The sequence below is a fragment of the Oncorhynchus clarkii genome, chromosome 22 (assembly GCF_045791955.1).
Source record: "Oncorhynchus clarkii lewisi isolate Uvic-CL-2024 chromosome 22, UVic_Ocla_1.0, whole genome shotgun sequence".
Lineage (NCBI taxonomy): Eukaryota > Metazoa > Chordata > Actinopteri > Salmoniformes > Salmonidae > Oncorhynchus > Oncorhynchus clarkii.
In genome coordinates this window covers 21,146,000-21,172,194 of record NC_092168.1, presented here as the reverse complement: position 1 = coordinate 21,172,194, position 26,195 = coordinate 21,146,000, and the positions used below count along the sequence as shown (strand labels likewise).

General features: G+C 43.8%; 1 protein-coding gene across 2 annotated transcripts in view; it reads left to right on the top strand.

Annotated features, from left to right (window-relative positions):
• The window catches only part of LOC139380573 (NADP-dependent malic enzyme-like), a 28,448-nt gene extending 3,063 nt beyond the window's left edge, over positions 1 to 25,385 (top strand). For both annotated transcript variants that reach the window (XM_071123366.1, XM_071123367.1), the window contains exons 2-15: positions 5,399 to 5,619; positions 13,503 to 13,633; positions 14,073 to 14,222; positions 14,347 to 14,422; positions 14,531 to 14,692; positions 16,366 to 16,469; positions 16,558 to 16,667; positions 16,951 to 17,048; positions 19,358 to 19,471; positions 19,768 to 19,873; positions 20,059 to 20,201; positions 20,404 to 20,577; positions 22,489 to 22,587; positions 22,742 to 25,385. In XM_071123366.1, coding sequence (XP_070979467.1) covers positions 5,404 to 5,619; positions 13,503 to 13,633; positions 14,073 to 14,222; positions 14,347 to 14,422; positions 14,531 to 14,692; positions 16,366 to 16,469; positions 16,558 to 16,667; positions 16,951 to 17,048; positions 19,358 to 19,471; positions 19,768 to 19,873; positions 20,059 to 20,201; positions 20,404 to 20,577; positions 22,489 to 22,587; positions 22,742 to 22,903 — 1,845 coding nt within the window. In that variant the 5' untranslated portion in view covers positions 5,399 to 5,403 and the 3' untranslated portion in view covers positions 22,904 to 25,385. The remainder of the gene's footprint in view (positions 1 to 5,398; positions 5,620 to 13,502; positions 13,634 to 14,072; positions 14,223 to 14,346; positions 14,423 to 14,530; positions 14,693 to 16,365; positions 16,470 to 16,557; positions 16,668 to 16,950; positions 17,049 to 19,357; positions 19,472 to 19,767; positions 19,874 to 20,058; positions 20,202 to 20,403; positions 20,578 to 22,488; positions 22,588 to 22,741) is intronic.
• Positions 25,386 to 26,195: the final 810 nt, after the last annotated feature.

The window sequence follows — 26,195 nt, the reverse complement described above, 5'->3', positions numbered from 1 at the left end:
CTTTTGGTTTGACGTTCCACCAGATTTTGGGATTGGGGCCTGTACACAGATCCAAATCTGTGGGTTATGCCAAATCTTTCTTCCACCTGTCTCAGGTGTTTGTTAAATGTGAGCCATTTGTCAAATTTGATTTGTCTTGGGATGCCATACCTGGGTATTAGTTTGGTTTGTAGCCACTCAAAGACTGACCTAGCATCCTCCCCTTTTGTTAGTATTGCCTCTACCCATTTGGATAACCTATCTACTATAACTAGGAGATAGCGTTTGCCTTTAGATAAATTGTCGGGGCCCGTGTCGGTGTAGTCTATACTAATGTCCTGAAAACATGCATTAGGTACTAAGTATGAGCCCATTGGTGTTCGATGTGGTTTCTTTGGGTTGTGTCTGTCACAAACATTGCATTTGTCACAAAATAAATCATCGTCATAAAATAAGTCAGTCATATTTTTTATGTGAGGGTGCCACCAGATGTGCGAGGCCTTTTTGGAGGGTCTTTTGTTTGCCTTCGTGTGTGGGGCCATGTGTTTCTCATAAAAGTTCTGGGTCCATCAGTGTGGACTGCTTCATGGGCATGGGCTGAGTCTGTATAGATATTCAGTCTTTCCTTTTCCTCTGATGAGGACCTGCGTCAATCCGATGATTTCAGCTAATTGGGCCGATGCTGGTTAAGGGATGATGGCTGATTCAAGGGTGACATGTGAACCGTCTGGGAGTTGCTGTTTCCTTCTTCTGCCGTGGGTGGTGGGCATTTTCATGGCCAGGGCAAGGTGTTCCCTGCCATTCCCAGGAACTGCGGTTGGTTGTATCCTCCCTGCTGCTGTTGCATGTGAGTAGGTCCGGGGTGGTTGTATGCAGGTGCTGACTGCTGCTGGGAACTGGGTCCTGGTTGATGGTGTTGCAGAGGTGGGTTTCCCCCACTTCCTCTTGCTCTCCATTGCTGTTGCTGCGGGGAGAGTGGTTTCATGCAATCTCTGGCAAAATGACCGGGAATTCCGCAGTTAAAACACTGGTAGTTTCCCCCTCTGTGTTGTCCAGTGTAGGGACCCCGTCGAGCCCATACTGGGTGTTGTTGTTGCAGGATATACTGCTGTGGGGGAGGGTATTGGGGTGGTTGGGCCCCCCTAGTGGCAGTGAGTGAGGCTGCCTGCTGTTGGATCATCTGAGAGACAGTCTGGGCCACTATTTGGGAGATGTCTGTTTTGGTGCCTGACTCCTTCGTTTCTTCCTCCACCATCTGTTTCTTAGGTTTTTCTCCTTGTTGTGCTTCCTTCAATTGGAGTTTCAGGAGTTGTACCTGGAGGGACTGCACCTGGCTCTCAGCACCCCCTCTTTCCTTGTTGTGCTGGGTCACATGGTGGTGCACATGCGTATTGAATTGGGTCAGAGGAAGTGCAATCAACCCTACCGTTCCTCTGAGTTTGGTTTTAACATCTCCAGGACACCCGTTGACCACCATTTCCTTCCACATGCTGAGTGTGGTATCAGTGTGATCGAATGGTTCTTCGTGGACCGATCTCCATGTGGTCTTAGCCCTGTCCAGGTATGCTGCAGGTTGCTCACCTGGGTTGATTGTAAAGGAGGATAAGGTGGCATGGTTTCTTTCTGTAGGGTATGCTCTCCGTAGAACTTCCCATAATCTGGTACGGAAGTGGTCTATGGGCAGTGTTGGGGCCCGCAATCCAAGGTCAGCTGCTGTCATGAGGGCCTCCATGGTTCCGTGGTCGGTGGCTCTTGCTAGAAGTGCTTTCATGTCTCCTAGGCAGAGTTGCAGGCCTGACGTAAGTGTCTGCAGTTGAAGTAGCCACGCTGAAGCTCCTCCATGTAGGCTAGGCATCTGTCCCATCAGTGTTGTTAAATCAGTCATTTTCCAGGGCTGGTACTCCACAGTGTGTGCATCACCTGGTGTCGGTCGCAGGGGGTACTGTCCTGCCATCTCCTGCTCTCGCTCTCTTCTATCAGCAATTCTGGAGGACCGACGGAGTGTTTCGGACCCCATTGATTCGGTAACTTCGGTTACTGTTCCTCTCATTATGCCTTGCACACGGTAGGCTCCCTCTCTGTTGTTATCTTGGTTAGCTATTAGCTCCCTGAGTTCCTTAGCTCGAGCTATTGATGATTTCAGCAGCTCCTGCATCTTAGTCACGTTTGGAGCTCCCATCGGAGCTGGGGTGAGCACCATGTCAATTTCTTCTTTGTTTTCGATATCCATGTTCTGATGACAGTCCTCCCTATCCGTCTGATAGAAGTGGTTTGAATCTAATCTTGTTTGTAGGTGTCCTCTGGTTTCAGAGGTGAGAGAGTTCACAGAGGAGCATTGCGGCCTCCGTTCCTGGGGGAGGTCTCCTGCTCCTGGAATCCCAGTTTCGAACTGTTCACATACCATATGGCCAGCCGTTATCCCCAGTGTAATTTCCCCTTTTAACTCCCCTTGGTCTATTCTCAGAACTGGAGCCTGTATTGTGGGAGGTGCCCTGGGCAGGAATGGGTTGTGTGACGGGCTCCGGTGATTTTGTCCCTTTGAGTATGGCGGGGGCTGAACTGCCTCCATTGTCAATTGTGGATATAGTGAGGGAGAAACGGCCACAGGGGGAGCCGTGGGCAAGTTCTCAGGCGGAGCTTTAACATCCCCCGACGCCACAATAGCCACGCACATCATGTCTGGTGTGTTTTTGGGTAGCACCCTCCTACTCTCCTGTATGGCCCATGTCCCTATCTTGAGCTCCACCTCCGCTCTCTCTTTCTCTCTTGTACCTACTTTTTTGAACCTGTGTATCTTGTTTCTCTCCGCCTCACTCGCTTTTGCATGCTCTACTGCGTCCTCTAATTCTGTCTGCATATCTTGGAGTTTCCCCCCTATAGGGGGTCCTCCGCTAAAATAACCTGCTTGTGTCCATTTTATCCGTAATCCTTTCCACACTTTCTCCACTTTCCCATACTGTTCTTTACCTCCCGCTCTATCAATCATACTCTGATCTAAATGTTCATTGAATTTTAGTTTGGGCGTGGTGGCTGCAGACATTTTATCTAGTTCGTCTGATAATGTGTATAATGCGTTATTTAGGTATATTCAACCCTTACTATGTGGTGTTTATTTCTATCGTTGTATGCTTAGCCCGTCCCTGGTCGAGACCAGGGATGTACTGCTGTACTGGCTATGGCTTATCTCTTCCACCCCCACCCTCGCATACAAAGAGGGTTATCAGTATGTGACGCCCGCCACGTGTGTGTTTCTCCGGTATTTTATTTGAATTTGTTCAGCGATTCGTTTAGGTATTTTCTAGAAATGATTCGGCGATTTCCTTTTGGAACAATATATCCGTGAATATATGCGGTTCTATAACAATTTTCAGAGTAATTCTAGCTCTGTAGGAAATATAGATAGAATTTCTAGACAACTAAGAGTTGTTCAGTGAATTATTTAAATACTTTCTCTAAACAATTCAGTAACTTCCTTTATGAACTTATATCAGTAAATGTGAGTGATTCTATAGCAATTGTCAGAATAATTTTAAACTTTAGGCAATATCAACAGGAATGAAAAAAAGCGAAAATCAGTATTCCAGCCCGGCTGCTGTCAATCAAAGTTGCACGGCCATTCGATACTAAGGTAGCTTGGTCTATCAGCACGTGTGCCTAATAGCCCAGTTACGTATCCCAACCTAGCGGTTTACTCCGCGACAAACGTTTCTTTCAATTTAATTTCCCCGGTCTCAGAATCATGGAACGTCAACTTTGGTTCATATGTTTTGTTTGATGTGCAATAGCCACCTCATTCCCGATCTCTGTCTAGTGGAACGCCAAACTTACATATCCTGTATCTACTCGACTACACCTCTTACATAACCTATTAAATAATACACAGCTTTTTTAATAGGGCATTTTTCATGCAGATTCATTCAATCCAACCACACCTCCACAAGACCTATTCGATATTATATGTATCAACAGGAGATTTTACTTGCAGATTCGGTTCATCTATCATTCAACTATAACCACACCTCCACAAGACCTTATTCGATAGTACAGAACGTATCAAAATAGGACATTTTTACTTGCAGATTCGGTTCATCTATCATTTATTCATTCGTATGAAATTCTCATTGAATTTCCAACATCCATAATTGTGTCCTTTACGTGTTAAAACACAGCCACTATTTAACGTCACCTCTATACACAACCCAATACATATATAATTAGGACAGTTTTCTATGCAGATTTCAGAACAAAAGGGTCCCTGGAGGAATTTAACACATTGGTCAATCACAATTCACACATTCCTATTAAAATAACTGAGTATAGGCCAATTAATAAGAATATATATTTATTATTTTTTTTTTCTTCCACAAAACAAGATATCTTTAATCAATGTCTTAGGTTCTTATGTAAACAATTTTGGGCACCGATTCATACTCACACCGAGTACTTTCTGATCAAAATTTGGTTTAGGCTATAATACAATATGCAGATTTCGATATAACCTTATATAGAGCGCTCCGATCAGATTTCCTGAGGCAAGATGAATGGCTGGGGAAGTCACTCTTCCGTCTGATTTTTTAGCCGTGATCAGTCTCGTCCTCTCACACTAACTTATCATAGATCGAATTCAAGAATAACCATCCTACGCTACCAAGTTCTGTTAGTGTTTAAATACTGGAGAGTTGAGACCCAATCACGGACGCTGGACAGAGTGGATTTCAGTTGTAACAAAAGACAGTTTTAATGAGTCAAAGATATCTTGTCCCGCAGTTTTACGTGCACGGACCTAGTTCACATAACTCGGCAAGGAGTCAGGTGAAAAAGAGGCCTTATACAACGGTTACATTCATTTTTATACATAGAATAAAGTAGGTGGAGTCTTGTCGTTTCGGTCTTCTTGACTGGTCGGAGGGTTGAAGGCGGGCCTTGCTCTAGCCAGAGCAGAAGCCCCATTGGTGCACAGCAGAGCCTTATCCTGAGCATCCGACCAATAGAGGGGGTCAGTCTTGTGGCTGGGTGTATGTGTTCTTACGACGGAATGTCTTTGTTTATATGAGCTATGTGTATGAATACTTATATAACAGTAGGCCATCATTGTAAATCATATTTTGTTCTTAACTGACTTGCCTAGTTTAAATAAATAAAAGCTAGCAACTATTGTTGCCCCCGCGTTTTCTTCTGTGGGGTTTATAAGCAGTTGGCATCCAACTTTATGGTGCATTACCGCCACCTACTGTACTGAAATGCCCCTGCCTCCCGCCTATATACCAGAGTCATAGCTTAAAAATGGACCAATAGAAGTATTTAGAGGGTGTCCACATGCAGGAACGCCCCGAATTTCAGGCTGCAGTTGCACCCTTCTCTTTTTAAACTGAGGTGATTTAGGAAAAGTCAACACCTCTCCCGCCCTCTCTCTTCACAGGAAATATGAACTCCCTACCAGGCAGGAGTGTGTCGCTGTGCAGACGCATGACAGCGGGCTCTATGAGGGTCCTCGCTGGCACAACGGGCCATCCTGATACCGTGGCCCGTGCGACCTGCCTCGAGGCTGTCAGAGTGTGCCACTCGGGTTCGAGCCGCAAGGGCAGCGTCGGCACCAAGAAGCGTGGCTATGACATCACCAGAAACCCCCACCTGAACAAGGTAAATCCCTAGACCACCACAGACAGTGCAGTGCCATCAGATGAAAAGCCACTGCACTCATTTAGACAATTGAGATTATATGTTGCGACGTTAAACAGTGTGTGTGGCTAGATACTTTAGGATTTTGTAAATTAGGCCCTTTCTGTACTCCCCCAGTGTCAGATGAACTCGTGGATACAATTTTTATGTCTCTGTCTCCAGTATGAAGGAAGTTGGAGGTATTCTTGCGAACCAATGCTAACAAGCGTTCGTGCAATGACTGGATGTCTATGGGTACAGTCATTGCGCAAACGCTAGTTAGCATTGGCTCGCAAAACTACCTGTAAGTATCAGGTCAGTCAAAGTTCCCGTTGATAAGAGAGCTTTAGGTAAAGGGGGTGTGACTGTCTGGTTTGGAACATTATAGTAACATAGATATAAAGGGTGAAGAGTGAAATGCAAGTATGGTTCTGTTTCTGATACTGATATTGTTTGCCCCTGCAGATGTAGGTTCAATTGGGCCTTGGGATCTCTATAGCCTCTCTATAGCCCGATTCAAAACGAGCCATGTTACACCCCTCTTCAGGTTATTCTAGGTCATCGTGTTGATGCCAATGAGACTGGACAGGAATTGTCCATTGTTATAACTGCTGTTCTGCACTTTCTATGTGAGGAAACATGATTCAAAAACACTGATGGCCTTTTTTGTACACCAGACATTTTCATATTATAGGGTATATGTGTTTTTAGTCTGCTCTTTGCATTACCCAACTCTCTCTATCTATGAAAGTGTAATTGCCGTGGCTAAGTCAGCTGTGCTTCCTTGATGGTGTTACTTTCGGGCTTCTAACTGCTGCTCTATCTCACAGGTGTGTGTGTCAGATTATCTATGTGTGCGAATAATGTATTTCCATCTTGTGGTTGAATTACTTATGTATTTGTTGCACTTAATTTAAATGTTTGTGAATGTTTTTAAATTTTATTTAACCTTTATTTAACAAGTTCTCATTTACAACTGCGACCTGGCCAAGATAAAGCAAAGCAGTGTGACAAACAACAACACAGAGTTACACATGGAATAAACAAACATAGTCAATAATACAATAGAAAAAGTCTATATACAGTGTGCAAATGAGGTACGGCAATAAATAGACCATAGTGGCGAAATAATTACAATATAGCAATTAAACACTGGAGTGATAGATGTGCAGAAGATGAGTGTGCAAGTAGAGATACTGGGGTGCAAAGGAGCAAAATAAATAACAGTATGGGGATGAGGTAGTTGGATGGGCTATTTACAGATGGGCTATGTGCAGTGATCTGTGAGCTGCTCTGACAGCTGGTGCTTGAAGTTAGTGAGGGAGATATGAGTCTCCAGCTTCAGTGATTTTTTTCAGTTCATTCCAGTCATTGGCAGCAGAGAACTGGAAGGAAAGGCGGCCAAAGGAGCAATTGGCTTTGGGGGTGACCAGTGAAATATACCTGCTGGAGAGCGTGCTACGGGTGGGTGCTGCTATGGTGACCAGTGAGCTGAGATAAGGCGGGGGCTTTACTTAGCAAAGACTTGTAAGTTGTAGAAACGGACCAATACATGACCTTTCATCCTCCAGACTACTGTTCCAAAGTCTGCTCTCAATTATGACCATTAATCTCTAACACCGTCCCATTCACCGCTCAGCATATTGAAGGACATTTTATATCACCAGTTATTAAAGCGTTTTAACAATCACACCATCAAACGGTTCTTAGGTTCTCACGAGTTCATCTGACTCGGGAAAAATCCCCATTAACATCACATAGCATGAGAAAGCAGTGATTTTTCTGCCATTAAAATCCTTGGCCTGGCACCCTAAGCAATTTTTGGGGACGCCTAAATCCAAACAGTGTAAAAAAAACACATATGATGAATGTATAAAAGATAATGGACCTACAGTGCCTTCAGAAAGTATTCACACCCCTTGACTTTTTTCACATTTTGCTGTGATACAGTCTGAATTTAAAATGGAGTAAATTTATATTTTATGTAATTGGCCTACACACAATACCCCATAATATCAAAGTGGAATTATGTTTTTCAAGCCTAAATAAGTTCAGGAGAAAAAATATGCTTATGAAGTTGCATGGAGTCACTCTGTGCAATAAGTGTTTAACATGATTTTTGAATGACTACCTCATCTCTGTACCCCACACATACAATTATCTGTAAATTCCCTCAGTCGAGCAGTAAATTTCAAACACAGATTCAACCACAAAGACCAGAGAGGTTTTCCAATGCCTTGCAAAGAAGGACACCTATTAGTAAAAAAAAATCAGACATAGAATATCCCTTTGAGCAAGGTGAAGTTATTCATTATACTTTGGTTAGTGTATCAATACACCCATTCACTACAAAGATACAGGTGTCCTTCCTAACTCAGTTGCTGGTAAATTAGGAGACCTCAGGGATTTCAGCATGAGGCCAATGGTGACTTTAAAACATAATCAATCAATCAAATGTATTTATAAAGCCCTTCGTACATCAGCTGATATCTCAAAGTGCTGTACAGAAACCCAGCCTAAAACCCCAAACGGCAATCAATGCAGGTGTAGAAGCACGTTGGCTAGGAAAAACTCCCTAGAAAGGCCAGAACATAGGAAGAAACCTAGAGAGGAACCAGGCTATGAGGGGTGGCCAGTCCTCTTCTGGCTGTGCCGGGTGGAGATTAAAACAGAACATGGCCAAGATGTTAAAATGTTCATAGATGACCATAATAATCTCAGTGGTTGTAGAGAGTGCAACAGATCAGCACCTCAGGAGTAAATGTCAGTTGGCTTTTAATAGCCGATCATTCAGAGTATCTCTTCCGCTCCTGCTGTCTCTAGAGAGTTGAAAACAGCAGGTCTGGGACAGGTAGCACGTCCGGTGAACAGGTCAGGGTTCCATAGCCGCAGGCAGAACAGTTGAAACTGGAGCAGCAGCACGACCAGGTGGACTGGGGACAGCAAGGAGTCATCAGGCCAGGTAGTCCTGAGGCATGGTCCTAGGGATCAGGTCCTCTGAGAGACAGAAAGAAGGAGAGAGAGAGAATTAGAGAGCATACTTTAATTCACACAGGACACCAGATAAGACAGGAGAAATACTCCAGATATAAGGCTGATCCTAGCCCCCCCAACACAAACTATTGCAGCATAAATACTGGAGGCTGAGACAGGAGGGGTCGGGAGACACTGTGGCCCCGTCCGACGATAACCCCGGACAGGGCCAAACAGGCAGGATATAACTCCACCAACTTGGACATAGCACAGGTCCCACACCACTAGACGGATATCTTCAACCACCAACTTACCATCCTGAGACAAGGCCGAGTATAATACGCCCACAAAGATCTCCCCCACGGCACAAACCCAAGGGGGGGCGCCAGCTTGGACAGGAAGATCACGTCAGTCACTCAACCCACTCAAGTGACACACCCCTCCTAGGGACAGCATGGAAGTGCACCAGTAAGGCAGTGACTCAGCCCCTGTAATAGGGTTTGAGGCAGAGAATCCAAGTGGAGAGAGGGGAACCAGCCAGGCAGAGACAGCAAGGGCTCCAGTGCCTTTCCGTTCACCTTCACACTCCTGGGCCAGACTACACTCAATCCTAGGACCTACTGAAGAGATGAGTCTTCAATAAAACACTTAAAGGTCGAGACCTAGTCTGCGTCTCTCACATGGATAGGCAGACCATTCCATTAAAATGGAGCTCTATAGGAGAAAGCCCTGCCTCCAGCTGTTTGCTTAGAAGTAAAACCTTGAAATCAGCCCTAGCCTTAACATGAAGCCCGTGTAGCGAGGCTAGCATTGGAGTAATATGCTAATTTTTTGGGGTTCTAGTCAAGATTGTAGCAGCCGTGTTTTAGCACTAACTGAAGTTTATTTAGTGCTTTATCCGGGTAGCTGGAAAGTAGGGCGTTGCAGTAGTCTAACCTAGAAGTGACAAAAGCATGGACACATTTTTTTGCATCCTTTTTGGACAAAGTTTCTGATTTTTGCAATGTTACGTAGATGGAAAAAAGCTGTCATTGAAACAGTCTTGATAAAAGAGAGATCAGGGTCCAGAGTAATGCAGAGGTCCTTCACAGTTTTATTTGAGACAACTGTACAACCATCAAGATTAATTGTCAGATTCAACATAAGATCTTTTTTTCTTGGGACCTAGAGCTGGCATTCTGTTTTGTCTGAGTTTAAAAATAGAACATTTGCCGCCATCCACTACCTTACGTCTGAAACACAGGCTTCCAGGGAGGGCAATTTTGGGGCTTCACCACGTTTCATCGAAATGTACAGCTGTGTGTTGTCCGCATAGCAGTGAAAGTTAACATTATGTTTCTGAATGACATCACCAAGAGGTAAATTAAAACAATAGTGGTCCTAAAACAAAGCCTTGAGGAACACCGACATTTACAGTTGATTTGCCAGAGGACAAACCAGCCACAGAGACAAACATATTTTCGATAATGGCTGTGATAGGATAAAACTGAGGATTGTTCAACAACATTGTACTGTAGTTACTCCACAATACTAACCTAACTGGCAGAGTGAAAAGATGGAAGCTTGAACAGAATACAAATATTCAAAACCATGCATCCTGTTTCCTAAAAGGCACTAAAGTAATACTGCAAAACATGTGGCAAAGCACAGGTAGCCTAGTGAGTGATGGTACAGAACGGCATAGGCAAGATGCAGTAGATGGTGTCGAGTACAGTATATACATATGAGATAAGTAATGTAGGGAATGTAAACAAAGTGGCATAGTTAAAGTGGCTAGTGATACATGTATTACATAAATATGCAGTAGATGATATAGAGTACAGGATATACATATGAGATGAGTAATATAGGGTATGTAAACATTTATATTAAGTGGCATTGTTTAAAGTGGCTAGTGATTTTTTTTTTACATTAATTCCCATCAATTTCCATTATTAAAGTGGCTGGAGTTGAGTCAGTATGTTGGAAGCAGCCACTCAATGTTAGTGGTGGCTGTTTTACAGTCTGATGGCCTTGAGATAGAAGCTGTTTTTCAGTCTTTCGGTCCCTGCTTTGATGCACCTGTACTGACCTCACCTTCTGGATGATAGCGGGGTGAACAGGCAGTGGCTCGGGTGGTTGTTGTCCTTGATGATCTTTATGGCCTTCCTGTGACATCGGGGGGGTGTAGGTGTCCTGGAGGGCAGGTAGTTTTCCCCCGGTGATGCGTTGTGCAGACCTCACTACCCTCTGGAGAGCCTTACGGTTGTGGGCGGAGGAGTTGCCGTACCAGGTGGTGATACAGCCCGACAGGATGCTCTCGATTGTGCATCTGTAGAAGTTTGCTTTTTGCTTTTGGTGACAAGCCAAATTTCTTCAGCCTCCTGAGGTTGAAGAGGCGCTGCTGCGCCTTCTTCACAACGCTGTCTCTGTGGGTGGACCAATTCAATTTGTCCGTGATGTGTACGCCGAGGAACTTAACTTACTACCCTCTCCACTACTGTCCCGTCGATGTGGATAGGGGGGTGCTCCCTCTGCTGTTTCCTGAAGTCCACAATCATCTCCTTTGTTTTTTTGACGTTGAGTGTGAGGTTATTTTCCTGACACCACACTCCGAGGGCACTCACCTCCTCCCTGTAGGCAGTCTCATCGTTGTTGGTAATCAAGCCTACCACTGTAGTGTCGTCTGCAAACTTGATGTCAGGTGAACAGAAGGACTTGAGTTCCTGTATGTTTTTATGATCACACCACGTCTCGTTAATCATAAGGCATACCCCCCTGCCCCTCTTCTTACCAGAAAGATGCTTGTTTCTGTCGGCGTGATGCATGAAGAAACCAGCTGACTGCACCGACTCCGATAGTCTCTCGAGTGAGCCATGTTTCCGTGAAGCAAAGAACGTTACAGTCTCTGATGTCTCTCTGGAATGCTACCCTTGCTCGGATTTCATCAACCTTGTTGTCAAGAGACTGGACATTGGCGAGTAGTATGCTAGGGAGTGGTGCGCGATGTGCCCATCTCCGGAGCCTGACCAGAAGACCGCTTCGTTTGCCCCTTTTACGGCGTCGTTGCTTTGTGTCGCCGGCTGGGATCCGATCCATTGTCCTGGGTGGAAGGCAGAACACAGGATCCGCTTCGGGAAAGTCATATTCCTGGTCGTAATGATGGTGAGTTGACTTTGCTCTTATATTCAGTAGTTCCTCCCGACTGTATGTAATAAAACCTAAGATTACCTGGGGTACCAATGTAAGAAATAACACGTAAAAAAACTAAATACTGCATAGTTTCCTAGGAACGCGAAGCGAGGCGGCCATCTTTGTCGGCGCCGGGGTTGTGCTTTCACCAGACACTGGGAGATGAATTCACCTTTCAGCAGGACATTAACCAAAAACACATGGCCAAATCTACACTGGAGTTGCTTACCAATAAGACAGTGAATGTTCCTGAGTGGTAGACTTAAATCTATTTGAAAATCTATAGTAAGACCTGACAATGGTTGTCTTGCAATGATCGACAACCAATTTGACAGAGCTTGAAGAATTTTGACAAGAATAATGTGCCAATGTTACACAATCCAGGTGTGGAAAGCAGTTAGAGACTTACCCAGAAAGACTCAGCTGTAATCGCTTCCGGGGGGGTTTCTACAAAGTATTGACTTGGGGGTGTGAATACTTATGCAAATGAAATATTTCACAATTTTCAATAAATTAACAAAAAACATCTTTTCACTTTGTCATTATGGGGTATTGTGTGTAGATGGGTGAGAAAATATATTTAATAAATTTTGAATTAATGCTGTAACATAACAAAATGACGAATAAGTCAAGGGGTATGAATACTTTCTTAAGGCACAGTATATCTTTTTTCATAATATAATCTTTGAGTACTAACAATCACCAAAATAAAAGCTAGACAGTCAGGGTGATTTGAAAATTCCAAAAAGAACACGGCATTAGCCATGGCAAAATGCATGGAATTGCAGGAAATTAACCTTAGAACTACAACATTTTATCTCCGCTCCATGGCAGAATATGTAGACTAGCAGGACATTTGTTTTAAAATTGCAACATTTTCTTTCAGCTCCATGTCAAAATGTACAGAATTGCAGCAAATCTGCTTTAAAACTGCAAAAAATTATCTGAACTTTATGGATAAATTAGTACAATGCACAAAATTGGCTTAAAAAGTCAAAGATTTCTCTACACCGCCAAGATGGGGGGGCCTCTAAAATGTTCTCTTAAATTCAGCTGCACCGATGGGCTGACGACGCAGATTGCAACGCCCCCTGCCACGCCCACCAACTAAGCCCCTTTTTGATCCAGAAACCCGTGTGTCACTGTGATTGACATATTAACAGCTGTTTATTATTAATGGACCAAACCCCAGGTGCGAGTGTTACATTAGGCTATCATAACTTTACATATTGACACTACAATAGTAGCACATTTACAGTAGCAAGTTCCTGAACATTTGATTTATTTCCATGACGAGCCTCTTGCTTTCTGAAGAATTCTTTCCATTTGAAGAAAGAAAGAAGAGCTAGAGCGAACGAGTGTGTGAGAAAGAGGGAACGCCAGAATACTGACATGACAGAGTAGTGGCACTAAGCACAACCAGACCACAAAGTTGGGGGCCGGTCAGCCCTCTGAGCAACTATATGAATTTCCCTACATGCAATAGGCCTAAAAAAAAAAGGAATGCTCAAGACATGATCAGAACCACAACACAGCTAAAGCTCTAAAGCTTCTCTATTGAAGACAATAATTGTAAAGGCCTGATAACTGGGTGTTTATGTGAACAATATCTAGCTAGATCAATGCTAGCTATACCAATGCTACAACATTGGATGGTGTCTGTTACACAGCGCTATCGTTGACCCTTTATGTTGGATGTGTGCGTCTCCACCCCCCTGCAGGGCATGGCCTTCACCCTACAGGAGCGCCTGCAGCTGGGCATCCACGGCCTGCTGCCCCCCGTCTACCTTTCCCAGGACGTCCAGGTGCTCCGTATCATGAAGAGCTATGAGGGCCGCAACCCCCTCGACAAGTGAGCGCGTACACACACTCACTCAGATGCAAATAAAACACACACAACACACATACTGTATGATGGCTAAAAATACACAAATACAGTAGCTTTAATCTCCCTCATCACTTACTGGTCTTTGTTTCACCTTGTTCTGCTTTCTTTCTCTCCCCCCATTTTTTTCTCTCTCCCCACTTCTCTCTCTGTCTCTATTTCTCCCCCCATTTTCTTTCTCCATTTCTCTCTCTTTCTGTCTCTTTCTCTCTCTTTCTCTCTGTTCCTTTGTCTCTCTCTGTCTGTCTCTCTTTCTGTCTCTGTCCCTCTCTCTCTTTCTTTCTCTCTTTTTCTTTCTCTCTCTTTCTTTCTCTCCCTCTCTCTCTCTCTGAATCTTTCTCTGTCTCTGTCTTTCTCTCTCTGTCTCTCTCTCTCCCCCCATTTTCTCTCCATTTCTCTCTCTTAGGTACATCTTGCTGATGACTCTGCAGGACAGGAATGAGAAGTTGTTTTACCGCCTGCTGACGTCTGATGTAGAGGAGTTCATGCCCATTGTCTATACCCCCACTGTAGGGCTGGCCTGCCAACAGTACGGACTGGCCTTCAGGAGACCACGGTAGACATGAAACACACACACACATACATGCACACACACCCACGCACGCACGCACACACACCCAGTGAATTGTTGTGTGATGATCGATGATAGTGGTGCTGAAGTGTTAGCATGTATCCCACAGAGGTCTCTTCATCACCATCCATGATAAAGGCCACATCGCCACCATGCTCAACTCCTGGCCTGAGGAGAACATCAAGGTAAGGAGTGCCTAACACACACACTTTACTCCATGGTACAGGATATGGACATAAGGGTGTAAACAATTTTCACCATGTGAACCAAACCGTGTGTGTGTGTATCCCCAGGCCATTGTGGTGACAGACGGAGAGCGTATCCTGGGTCTGGGCGACCTGGGCAGTTACGGCATGGGCATCCCAGTGGGTAAACTGGCCCTGTACACGGCCTGCGGAGGAGTGCCACCCCAGCAGTGTCTACCAGTCCTGCTGGACGTAGGCACCGACAACCAGGTACTTCTACCGGGAGTTTTTCAGGACCCTGTCTTTCAAAGATAATTTGTAAAAATCCAAATTACTTCACAGATCTTCATTGTAAAGGGTTTAAACACGGTTTCCCATGCTTGTTCAATGAACCATAAACAATTAATGAATATGCACCTGTGGAACGGTCGTTAAGACACTAATAGCTTACAGACGGTAGGCAATTAAGGTTACAGCTATGAAAACCCAGGACACTAAAGAGGCCTTTCTACCGACTCTGAAAAACACCAAAATAAAAATGCCCAGGGTCCCTGCTCATCTGTGGGAACGTGCCTTAGGCATGCTGCAAGGAGGCATGAGGACTGCAGATGTGGCCAGGGCAATAAATTGCAATGTCCGTATTGTGAGATGCCTAAGACAGCGCTGCAGGGAGACAGGAAAGACAGCTGATCGTCCTCACAGTGGCAGACCACGTGTAACAACACCTGCACAGGATCGGTACATCCAAACATCACACCAGCGGTACAGGATGACAACAACTGTCCGAGTTACACCAGGAACGCACAATCACTCCATCAGTGCTCAGGCTGTCCTGAGGCCTGTTGTAAGGCAGGTCCTCACCAGACATCACTGGCAACAATGTCGCCTATGGGCACAAACCCACCATCACTGGACCAGACAGAACAGGCAAAAAGTGCTCTTCACTGACAAGTCGCAGTTTTGCCTCACCAGGGGTGATGGTCAGATCGAGGGAATTAACTTTACACTGAGGCCTGTACTCTGGAGCGGGATTGATTTGGAGGTGGGGAGGGTCCGTCATGGTCTGAGGCGGTGTGTCACAGCATCATCGGACTGAGCTTGTTGTCATTGCAAGCAATCTCAACGCTGTGCATTACAGGGAAGCCATCCTCCTCACTCATGTGGTACCCTTCCTGCAGGCTCATCCTGACATGACCCTCCAGCATGACAATGCCACCAGCCATACTGCTCGTTCTGTGCGTGAGTTCCTGCAAGACAGGAATGTCAGTGTTCTGCCATGGCCAGCAAAGAGCCCGGATCTCAATCCAATTGAGCATGTCTGGGACCTGTTGGATCAGAGGGTGAGGGCTAGGGCCATTCCCCCCCAGAAATGTCCAGGAACTTACAGGTGCCTTGGTGGAAGAGTGGGGTAACATCTCACAGCAAGAACGGGCAAATCTGGTGCAGTCCGTGAGGAGGAGATGCACTGCAGTACTTAATGCAGCTGGTGGCCACACCAGATACTGAAAGTAACTTTTCACTCCCCCCCCTTTGTTCAGGGACACATTATTCAATTTCTGTTAGTCACATGTCTGTGGAACTTGTTCAGTTTATGTCTCAGTTATTGAATCTTACGTTCTTACAAATATTAACACATGTTAAGTTTGCTGAGTTTATATCTTACCTAGTGAACTAAATATGCTGCTGGTAGTTGTATGGCAGTGAGATCTAAGTAGGGTTAAGGTAAGAATACAATAATTTTAGGACTCACCAAGATTGCATAACAGTGTTGTTCAATTCCAAATGGACCCCTAGCCCCTCCCCCCTCCTGTAGATCTGAAGGAGTTGGACAGGTGCTAGATGATGATTTTGGAATTCAGGGCTCCATTATCACTTAGTTACTTCCCTTATTTCCTGGAGGCTCTCGTCATAGAGCTTGAGGGTGAAATGTTATTTTTGATCAGGCACTCCTGGAAGACCCCCTGTACATCGGCCTGAAGCACAAGAGGATCAGAGGAAAGGAGTACGATGACCTCATCGATGAGTTCATGCAGGCAGTTACTGACAAGTAGGTAGTGTGTGTCAAATCAAATCAAATCAAATTTTATTTGTGTGTGTGTAATTTGACTGACTGTTCACTGCTCCACGGAATGCAGGTATGGAATGAACTGCCTGATCCAGTTTGAGGACTTTGCCAACTCCAACGCCTTCCGCCTCCTCAACAAATACCGCAACCGTTACTGCACCTTCAACGACGACATCCAAGGTAACTTGTTCTCTTTTTCCCTGTCAAATCTACTCGCACTCCATACGCCTTATTTGCTGTATGGATGACTGATGCCCTCCTGTTTGTATGGATGACTGAAGCCCTCCTGTGGTCTTAGTCAGAGACGCATAATATAGTTTTGTGTACTGTTGAAAGATGGATGTGCAAAACCATTCTGACTTCTGAGAACAACTGTATAACCCATCTCTTGTGTTTCTCACCCTCTCTCTTATTTCTCCTGTGCTTGTCTCTTTCTCTCCCTGTCTCACTCACTCTCTCCCAGGCACAGCCTCAGTAGCAGTAGCTGGGGTCTTGGCTGCTCTGAAGATCACCAAGAACAAACTGTCAGACCACACCTTTGTGTTCCAGGGGGCTGGGGAGGTAAGAGGACAAACGCGCTGATCTGTGTTCATTATAAACACGAAAATATGTTGATTTTTTTTTTTCCGGAAACCTCACTCTCTTGAATCAAGCCTTGAAAGATAACACAAGCATGCAGATGAAATGGCTTGAAAATCATCATGTTGCATGGCAGTGATTGGGTAGATTGCTTAGTAGCAGGATTCATCATGGAACTGTCTTTTTTACAATGATGTCATACTTGAGTAATAGTAAAGATACCTTAATAGAAAATGACTCGAAAGTAAATGTACAGTGCCTTGCGAAAGTATTCGGCCCACTTGAACTTTGCGACCTTTTGCCGCAGTTCAGGCTTCAAACATAAAGATATAAAACTGTATTTTTTTGTGAAGAATCAACAACAAGTGGGACACAATCATGAAGTGGAACGACATTTATTGGATATTTCAAACTTTTTTAACAAATCAAAAACTGAAAAATTGGGCGTGCAAAATTATTCAGCCCCTTTAAGTTAATACTTTGTAGCGCCACCTTTTGCTGCGATTACAGCTGTAAGTCGCTTGGGGTATGTCTCTATCAGTTTTGCACATCGAGAGACTGACATTTTTTCCCATTCCTCCTTGCAAAACAGCTCGAGCTCAGTGAGGTTGGATGGAGAGCATTTGTGAACAGCAGTTTTCAGTTCTTTCCACAGATTCTCGATTGGATTCAGGTCTGGACTTTGACTTGGCCATTCTAACACCTGGATATGTTTATTTTTGAACCATTCCATTGTAGATTTTGCTTTATGTTTTGGATCTTTGTCTTGTTGGAAGACAAATCTCCGTCCCAGTCTCAGGTCTTTTGCAGACTCCATCAGGTTTTCTTCCAGAATGGTCCTGTATTTGGCTCCATCCATCTTCCCATCAATTTTAACCATCTTCCCTGTCCCTGCTGAAGAAAAGCAGGCCCAAACCATGATGCTGCCACCACCATGTTTGACAGTGGGGATGGTGTGTTCAGCTGTGTTGCTTTTACGCCAAACATAACGTTTTGCATTGTTGCCAAAAAGTTCAATTTTGGTTTCATCTGACCAGAGCACCTTCTTCCACATGTTTGGTGTGTCTCCCAGGTGGCTTGTGGCAAACTTTAAACAACACTTTTTATGGATATCTTTAAGAAATGGCTTTCTTCTTGCCACTCTTCCATAAAGGCCAGATTTGTGCAATATACGACTGATTGTTGTCCTATGGACAGAGTCTCCCACCTCAGCTGTAGATCTCTACAGTTCATCCAGAGTGATCATGGGCCTCTTGGCTGCATCTCTGATCAGTCTTCTCCTTGTATGAGCTGAAAGTTTAGAGGGACGGCCAGGTCTTGGTAGATTTGCAGTGGTCTGATACTCCTTCCATTTCAATATTATCGCTTGCACAGTGCTCCTTGGGATGTTTAAAGCTTGGGAAATCTTTTTGTATCCAAATCCGGCTTTAAACTTCTTCACAACAGTATCTCGGACCCGCCTGGTGTGTTCCTTGTTCTTCATGATGCTCTCTGCGCTTTTAATGGACCTCTGAGACTATCACAGTGCAGGTGCATTTATACGGAGACTTGATTACACACAGGTGGATTGTATTTATCATCATTAGTCATTTAGGTCAACATTGGATCATTCAGAGATCCTCACTGAACTTCTGGAGAGAGTTTGCTGCACTGAAAGTAAAGGGGCTGAATAATTTTGCACAGCCAATTTTTCAGTTTTTGATTTGTTAAAAAAGTTTGAAATATCCAATAAATGTCGTTCCACTTCATGATTGTGTCCCACTTGTTGTTGATTCTTCACAAAAAAATACAGTTTTATATCTTTATGTTTGAAGCCTGAAATGTGGCAAAAGGTCGCAAAGTTCAAGGGGGCCGAATACTTTCGCAAGGCACTGTAATTGCAAAAATATTTTGGGAAGTATCAAAAGTATGTTATTTCAAATTCCTTATGTTAAGCAGACCAGATGGCATCGTTTTTACAAAAACATTATTTTTTACTGATAGCCAGGGGCACTAACACTCAGACATAATTTACAAACGAAGCATGTGAGTCCGCAAGATCAGAGGCTGACCAGGGATTTCTCTTGATAAGTCTCTGAATTTGACCGTTTTCATGTCCTGCTAAGTAATAAAAACGTAATAAGTACTTTTGGGTATCAGGGAAATGTGTGGAGTTAAAAGAACATTATTTTCTTTCGGAATGTAGTGAAGTAAGTCGTCAAAAATATAAATACCCCCCAAAACGACATAAGGAGAACTTTTAAGTATTTTCATTTAAGGACTTTTATTTACTGCTTTTTTTTATTACCCAGGCTGCACTGGGCATTGCCCACTTGCTAATCATGGCCATGGCGAAGGAGGGGGTGTCGGCCACGGAAGCTGCAAAGAAGATCTGGATGGTCGACTCCAGGGGCCTCATCGTCAAGGTAACAGAAATACCATATTATCATAGCTAACCTCCTAATACACTTGAATAGCTTCAAAACGTTGATCTAATCAGCCTTCTCCTGAGCTGTCCACCAAGACATTGGTCGTGTTCAGCAGGATGCAATGTTACAGAATTTTCAGATAGAAAGATCATGTAGATCAGTTATGCTGCACTGTCATGTAGAATAGGGAATAATGTCAGTCAGTTCTATGGGTAACGTTCAGAACGTTACAGCCTCCTGAACGGGATCCAGTTGTATGTCAGACTGACTGATATTACCATTGTGTACCACAGGGCAGAGGAAACCTGAACCATGAGAAGGAGGAGTTTGCCCATGACCACGCCCACATCAAGACCTTGGAGGAGGTGGTGCACACCATCAAGCCCACCGCCCTCATCGGTCAGTTGCCATGATCACATATTGTCTCACCAGTGTAACTAAGGCTCATCTGTCATGTACAGAATGTTTCTTTAGAAACAGACCAATAATGGACACTGGACAGAAACTCAACATTGCAGAGCATCTCAGGAAGATATGCATGTTTTGTTCTCACAGTCAGTACTCTTTTCTTCTCCTGTGTGCAGGAGTGGCGGCCATTGGAGGGGCGTTTACTGAGAAGATCATCAAGGACATGGCGTCCTTCAACGAGAGGCCCATCATCTTCGCCCTGAGTAACCCCACCAGCAAGGCAGAGTGCACCGCCGAGCAGTGCTACCAACTCACCGAGGTACTGAAACTCTGATCCTAACCTAGAGAATAGACATTCACTCACTGTTCCCTTGTTTGAGTGCCAATCAATGTACGCTTACTAAATATCCTTGCTGTCATAGAAATAGAATAATCTGAAATAGAATTAAGGCTCTCTTTTTTTACTCTCTCTCTCTCACTTTGTTGCTCGCTCTCTTTCTCATTTTCTTCCTCTGTCCCAGGGGCGGGGCATCTTTGCCAGTGGCAGCCCCTTTAATAAGGTGACCCTGGCTGACGGGCGCTCCTTCATCCCCGGTCAGGGGAACAACGCCTACGTGTTCCCTGGCGTGGCATTGGGGGTCATCGCCTGTGGGGTGCGCCAAATCTCGGACGACATCTTCCTCACCACAGCCGAGGTAACTGTTTGCCTTAATTTTACATTTTCATTTTCAAAGAAAGACATACAAACATTCCCAAACAGCAGAGGTAAAGAGTGTATGTAATGCTTATCAATCCAATGATCTAATACTATTGTTCAAGTTGAATAATATAATATTAGTTTCAATTTCAACATTTTTCTATCCACTCGTAAAATATAATTTTAACTGTTTCAATTTCTAATTTTTCTACCATGTATTTTAATATTATTTTTCCAATTTACCTTGTATTGTTTGAAAAATGAAAGCAGAAATATTGGTGTGGTTAGGAAAACTGGGCGATTTCTAAATATGTGGTTAAAGTGCACTATTACAGTGTGCAGGGAGACACATCCAAAATGCTAAGTGAATGAGAAATCTCTTACACACACCACTGCAGTGGGTAAAGGCGAGTGCTGTGAGTCACAAACTGTGGCCCTTTGGAGGCAAGGTTTGGCGCACATGTAACCAGTGTCACTGTGCGCACACACACACACACACACCAAGTTTCCCCCTGGCTACTTCAGACTTATAGGCATATACTTTATTAAAATGGTCATGATGCGTTATGAGCACAACCAAATTAAGAAACTTTTGTCACTGACTGCGAAGAGACCTAGGACTCCATGTCATTCTCCCCCGCCGAATTCACTGCAACGTTCTGCTGCGTAGCCTAGGCGAACACCTCGTAAAGCCTACAGTAGCTTAGAAAATCTAACAGTGAGGCCTAAATGATGAAAGAGACATTGGTCCCAAAAAATTGGTGCATAATTTCAACTAATGACCTTATCCATGGTGCTTAACTAACAGTAGTTCCCCCTTATGGCAACTATCCTTCTAACGACTGCATGCTAATTATCTTGGGATCCTGGAGACCAGAACCTATGAGTGTGTATGTGTCACATGTCGAGCTGCCCTCCACATTTGTACAACACCACTATTTTGCAGCCCATACTAAACTTTCAGCAGCCCACTAGATTGAGTAACCCATAACCTGTAGGTTATAGTGGGTTACAGTGGGCAAGTGAAAGTAAATTAGACCATAGCATATTGGCATTATATGCCTATCCAATGGCTGCGGGAGGAGTGAAGCAGGGATTTTATGGAAACGTGTCTGTGGGAGGAAAGGCAACTCAAGGACCACTCCTGCAGCATATAGAAGCTCTTTGAATATACAGTGCATTTGGAAAGTATTCAGACCCTTTCCCTTTTCCATATTTTGATACAGTACAGCCTTATTCATCAATCTAAATAATTGCATGACTCTCCTGACAGTGGATCAAAGGACCCATCAGCTATGCAAATGAACTGTTTTGAAATTACAGGACTTTTTGTACATAGTCCCCCCCATTTTAGAGGACCAATAGTATTGGGACAAATGCACTTCTTTACATCAAGCTTGTGACTCTACAAACTTGTTGAATGCATTTTCTGTTTGTTTTGGTTGCGTTTCAGATTATTTTGTGCCCAATAGAAATGACTGGTAAATACGGTATTGTCATTTTGGAGTCACTTTTATTGTAAATAAGAATGTAATATGTTTCTAAACACTTCTACATGAATGTGGATGCTACCATGATTACGAATAATTCGGAATGAATCGTGAATAATGATGAATGAGAAAGTTGGAGGTATAAATATCATACCCCCCCCAAAAAATGCTAACCTCCCTGTTATTGTAATGGAAAGAAGTTAGCATCTTGGGGGCATGATATGTGTGTCAAACTTTCTCACTCATGATTATTCAGGATTATCCATAATCATGGTAGCATCCACATTAATGTAGAAGTGTTTAGAAACAGTCTGCACTTTAACCTCAGTCATTGTATAATTTCAAGTCCAAAGTGGTAGAGCATAGAGCCCTCCATTTCTTTACTTCTCTTTTTCATTTCCTGTTTCTCTCTCTCTCAGGCGATAGCTAACATGGTAACGGAGGAGCACCTGGCCGAGGGAAGACTCTACCCTCCACTCAACGGCATCAGAGAAGTGTCCTTTAAGATCGCTGTCAAGGTTAGAGACTGACTCCACCCCACAAAACCATCAATACCAGCATTACATTCCCACATCAACACAGATTTGTTACTGCAGAGAAAGACACTTTCTCCATGTCAATACATTAGTGTTCTGTGTAACTAATTTATATTTTTCTCTACCCATCTCTCAGGTGGTTGACTATGCGTACAGACACAAAATTGCCTCCCTGTACCCGGAGCCCAAGGACAAGGAGGCGTTTGTGCTCTCCCATGTCTACAGCCCCGACTATGACTCCTTCGTCCAGGACACCTACGACTGGCCCCAGGACGCCATGAAAGTCCAGGACGTGTGAACTCCATCAGCCACATCTCTTTCTATCCCCAACGTTCGATCCCTCAGTACAGCACAAGGGAGCTGCACATAAGGGAGCTGCACATATCAGTACAGCACATATCAGACATGCTTTGCCGCCTCTCCAGATTTCGCATAATTTCACCAATCATCACTCAACAGTCGCGTTCCCCTGCTCAGACGTTGCATGCATCAACCAATGGTTGCATTCCACGGCATCGACAGTGCCTTCCGGCACCAGATTGCTATAACATATGTGGTTTACTCATACATAAAATACCTATCCAGGCGTTGTAAGATCTGGCATGTGTCCTCAACGCCTGGGCAGAGGAACGCGCCCAAAGCCTTCTGCAGCTAGGTCATCAAGACGAGACACTCCATTGCCTCTAGACACTCCCCAGTGCCCATAGAATGTAATACATAGGATGTACATCTGTAGGAGATTACAAATGGTTAACCAGCAGAAATATAATTTAAGGGGTATTTTTCTGAAGTTTCAGTCATTTCATTTGATGTCCCCCTTGACTTTTGTAATTGCTTTGTTTACCATATCTCTATATGTGTCCATATCATCAAATTGCCAGGTTAGTGCCACAACGTTTCATGTGTACCTTGAGGGAACCCTATCAGTTCTATACATTCTATATTCTATTTTGAGATTATTTATTTGTGATTGATACAGAATCTGGAGACAGACTGTTCTATGTCACCAAACCCCTAATAACACACTCCGTTGAGCATGTTTGGACTAGCTTTAATAATAACTAATAGGCAGAAATGGCATATTCCTGAAAAGGTCTCTGTCATCTATTGTAGGTTGCATCTCAATAGTTTTACCTTGCTTCCTTTGCTTGGAAAAGTGGATGGGTGAATCGCTTATCGCCTTTACCTGTCCATTGTTTTCAAATTAGTCTCGATAAAAGAGAGGAGACAAGCAGAGGAGGAGACCGCCAGTTTTAGACTGTTAAGATGGACCTCTTGTCCAGACAAACGCAAACCCTCATAGTGCCAGCCTCCGTTTGACCTCCTGACCTCCTATGTAATATCCTGCAGATTCTCGTCTTTAGTTGGAGGATTCTATCAGCTATTAGCAAAGAATATGTACACGCTGGTTCACGCTGCAGTATCATTGATTTTAAAGCACAACTCCAATATATTATTAACTGACAATTTCTTGCTCCCTGTTGTCACTTCATACTTTAGGCTACACTCCTGCCAAAGCCTGGGTTACAAGAGGACCAGTTAGATAACCTATAGAATTTAAAATAGGACACCCTGTTCATCTTGTATTTTTATTCTAGACTTCCCTGTTGATGCGTGTCAGAGTTTTAACGAGATGACTAGCTACATTTTTATCCCCGACATCATTACCATTAGGAACTGACTTTTACATTTGAGTAATTTAGCAGACACTCTTATCTCACTTACAGTAGTGAGTGCAATTTAATATTTTCTTCTTACTCGTCGGAATTGAACCCACGAACCTGGCGTTGCAAGCGCCGGGCTCTACCAACTGAGCCACAAGGGACTTCAGGTTTGTGCGGTGCCCGACGTTTGTGTAGATGATAGAGGAAGCTTTAATAAACACTAGTGTACCACTAGCCCATGCATAGACGCTAACTACCTTTAGCATCTATTCATGACGGTAACTTCTGGCCGGGGGAGTTTTGTTAAGAGCACCGACGCTTGTTCTGAACGTTAACACAAATCGCTTGCGGTATGATTTTGGAAACATATGGAAAGTAGCTTTCATATTGGCAAATTTTTTTTCTTCTAAAAACAAAAAGGTTAAATTACTACACACCTTTTATAGCGTTGGTGTTCCCACACGGCCATATCTTCATGTTGCAGCGCTTGTTTACAGAAGACCACCTGTGCTTATTAGCTATCTATCGTGCACGAGCACCTGTGTAAGCATAACTGGAGAGGAAGTGTAGTTCGTCAACGGTAAGCATACAATTGTATGGATGTCTGCAAACCTGCTTCAGTAAGTTCATCTTTTTTATTTGGTAAGATTCTTACTCGCTAATATGAAAGATGGGTTCCATATGTTTCCAAAACCGCATCGCAACGCTGATGATTGACGTTTCTAAACATTAAAACAGAGCGTCGAGTTATAGTTCACATGTTCCCACCAATAAGCAGTGCTTATAGCTGAGAATGCCTTGGGTTCTCGAGAGCAAGAGTAGCGCCTATAATAATTACATATGTGATTGCCTCTTTGGGTATGCTTTTTTAATAATGGAGGGGTTGTATCTTTTTGTGTGTGTAGTTTTGTATAAAGCGTTGCCTGTTTCGGTTTAGGTGTTTTTGCCAAAGGTAATGACAGACATGGTAAATGTTCTATTTTCTTTTCCCCCAGAGAATATTATGCTCTGCTTAGGCGTGATGCACCACAGAAGGAATTCTATTTGGGGTTCAAGGAAAAATGTATGTTTTGAAGGGAATAAAAAAAAGGCACTAAGTGAATATTGTTAGCAAAACTACTGAGTGTTTTGTTGATGATTAACACATTTTGTGTCATGCTGCTGATGTAGCATGTGTCCTTCCACACGTTGGTTTCTCCACTGTAGCTGGAGAGTCTCTTAAACTGCAGACATCGCTGCAGCCCTGAGCACTGGTCTATCAGCAGGCAACAGCCAGCCCTGAAACAAGAGGAACAACACTTTTTATAGGCCTTATTCATTGAAAGACAGGAAGAGTAACTAGAAGGGCAACTCTTTACATTTTATATAGGCCTTATTATTCCAGGATCACTTGAATAACCGTGACTAAGGGATGTTCTTAAGCGCAACACAGAGTGCCTGGATACAGCCCTCAGCGATGGAATATTGGCCATATAGCACAAAACCCAGAGTTGCTTTATTGCTATTATAAACTGGTTACCAACGTAATTAGAACAGTAAAAATAAATGTTTTGTCATACCTGTGGTATACCACTGCTGTCAGCAAATCAGCATTCAGGGCTTGAACCACCCAGTTTATAATACACATTATATCCGGTTCTCTGAGTCGGTTCTCTGAGTCTCTTCGCTTCAATGCTCCACCCCCACGTCTCCCCTTTGCCTATCGTGGCGAAGGATCCGGTGAGTTATCATCCTAGGGGAGGGAAACAATCATTGGTGCTGCTCTCCATCAATCATAACCATTCTTTAGTATATTGCTTTTATATATATATATATTGCGATGTCATTCATCTCCAAACCCAGAACCAGATCTTGCATGTGCTTGCCATCTACTCGATTTGGTTCTGGGTTCTGATATTTTCAAAACTGTTGAATGGAAGTAGCAGA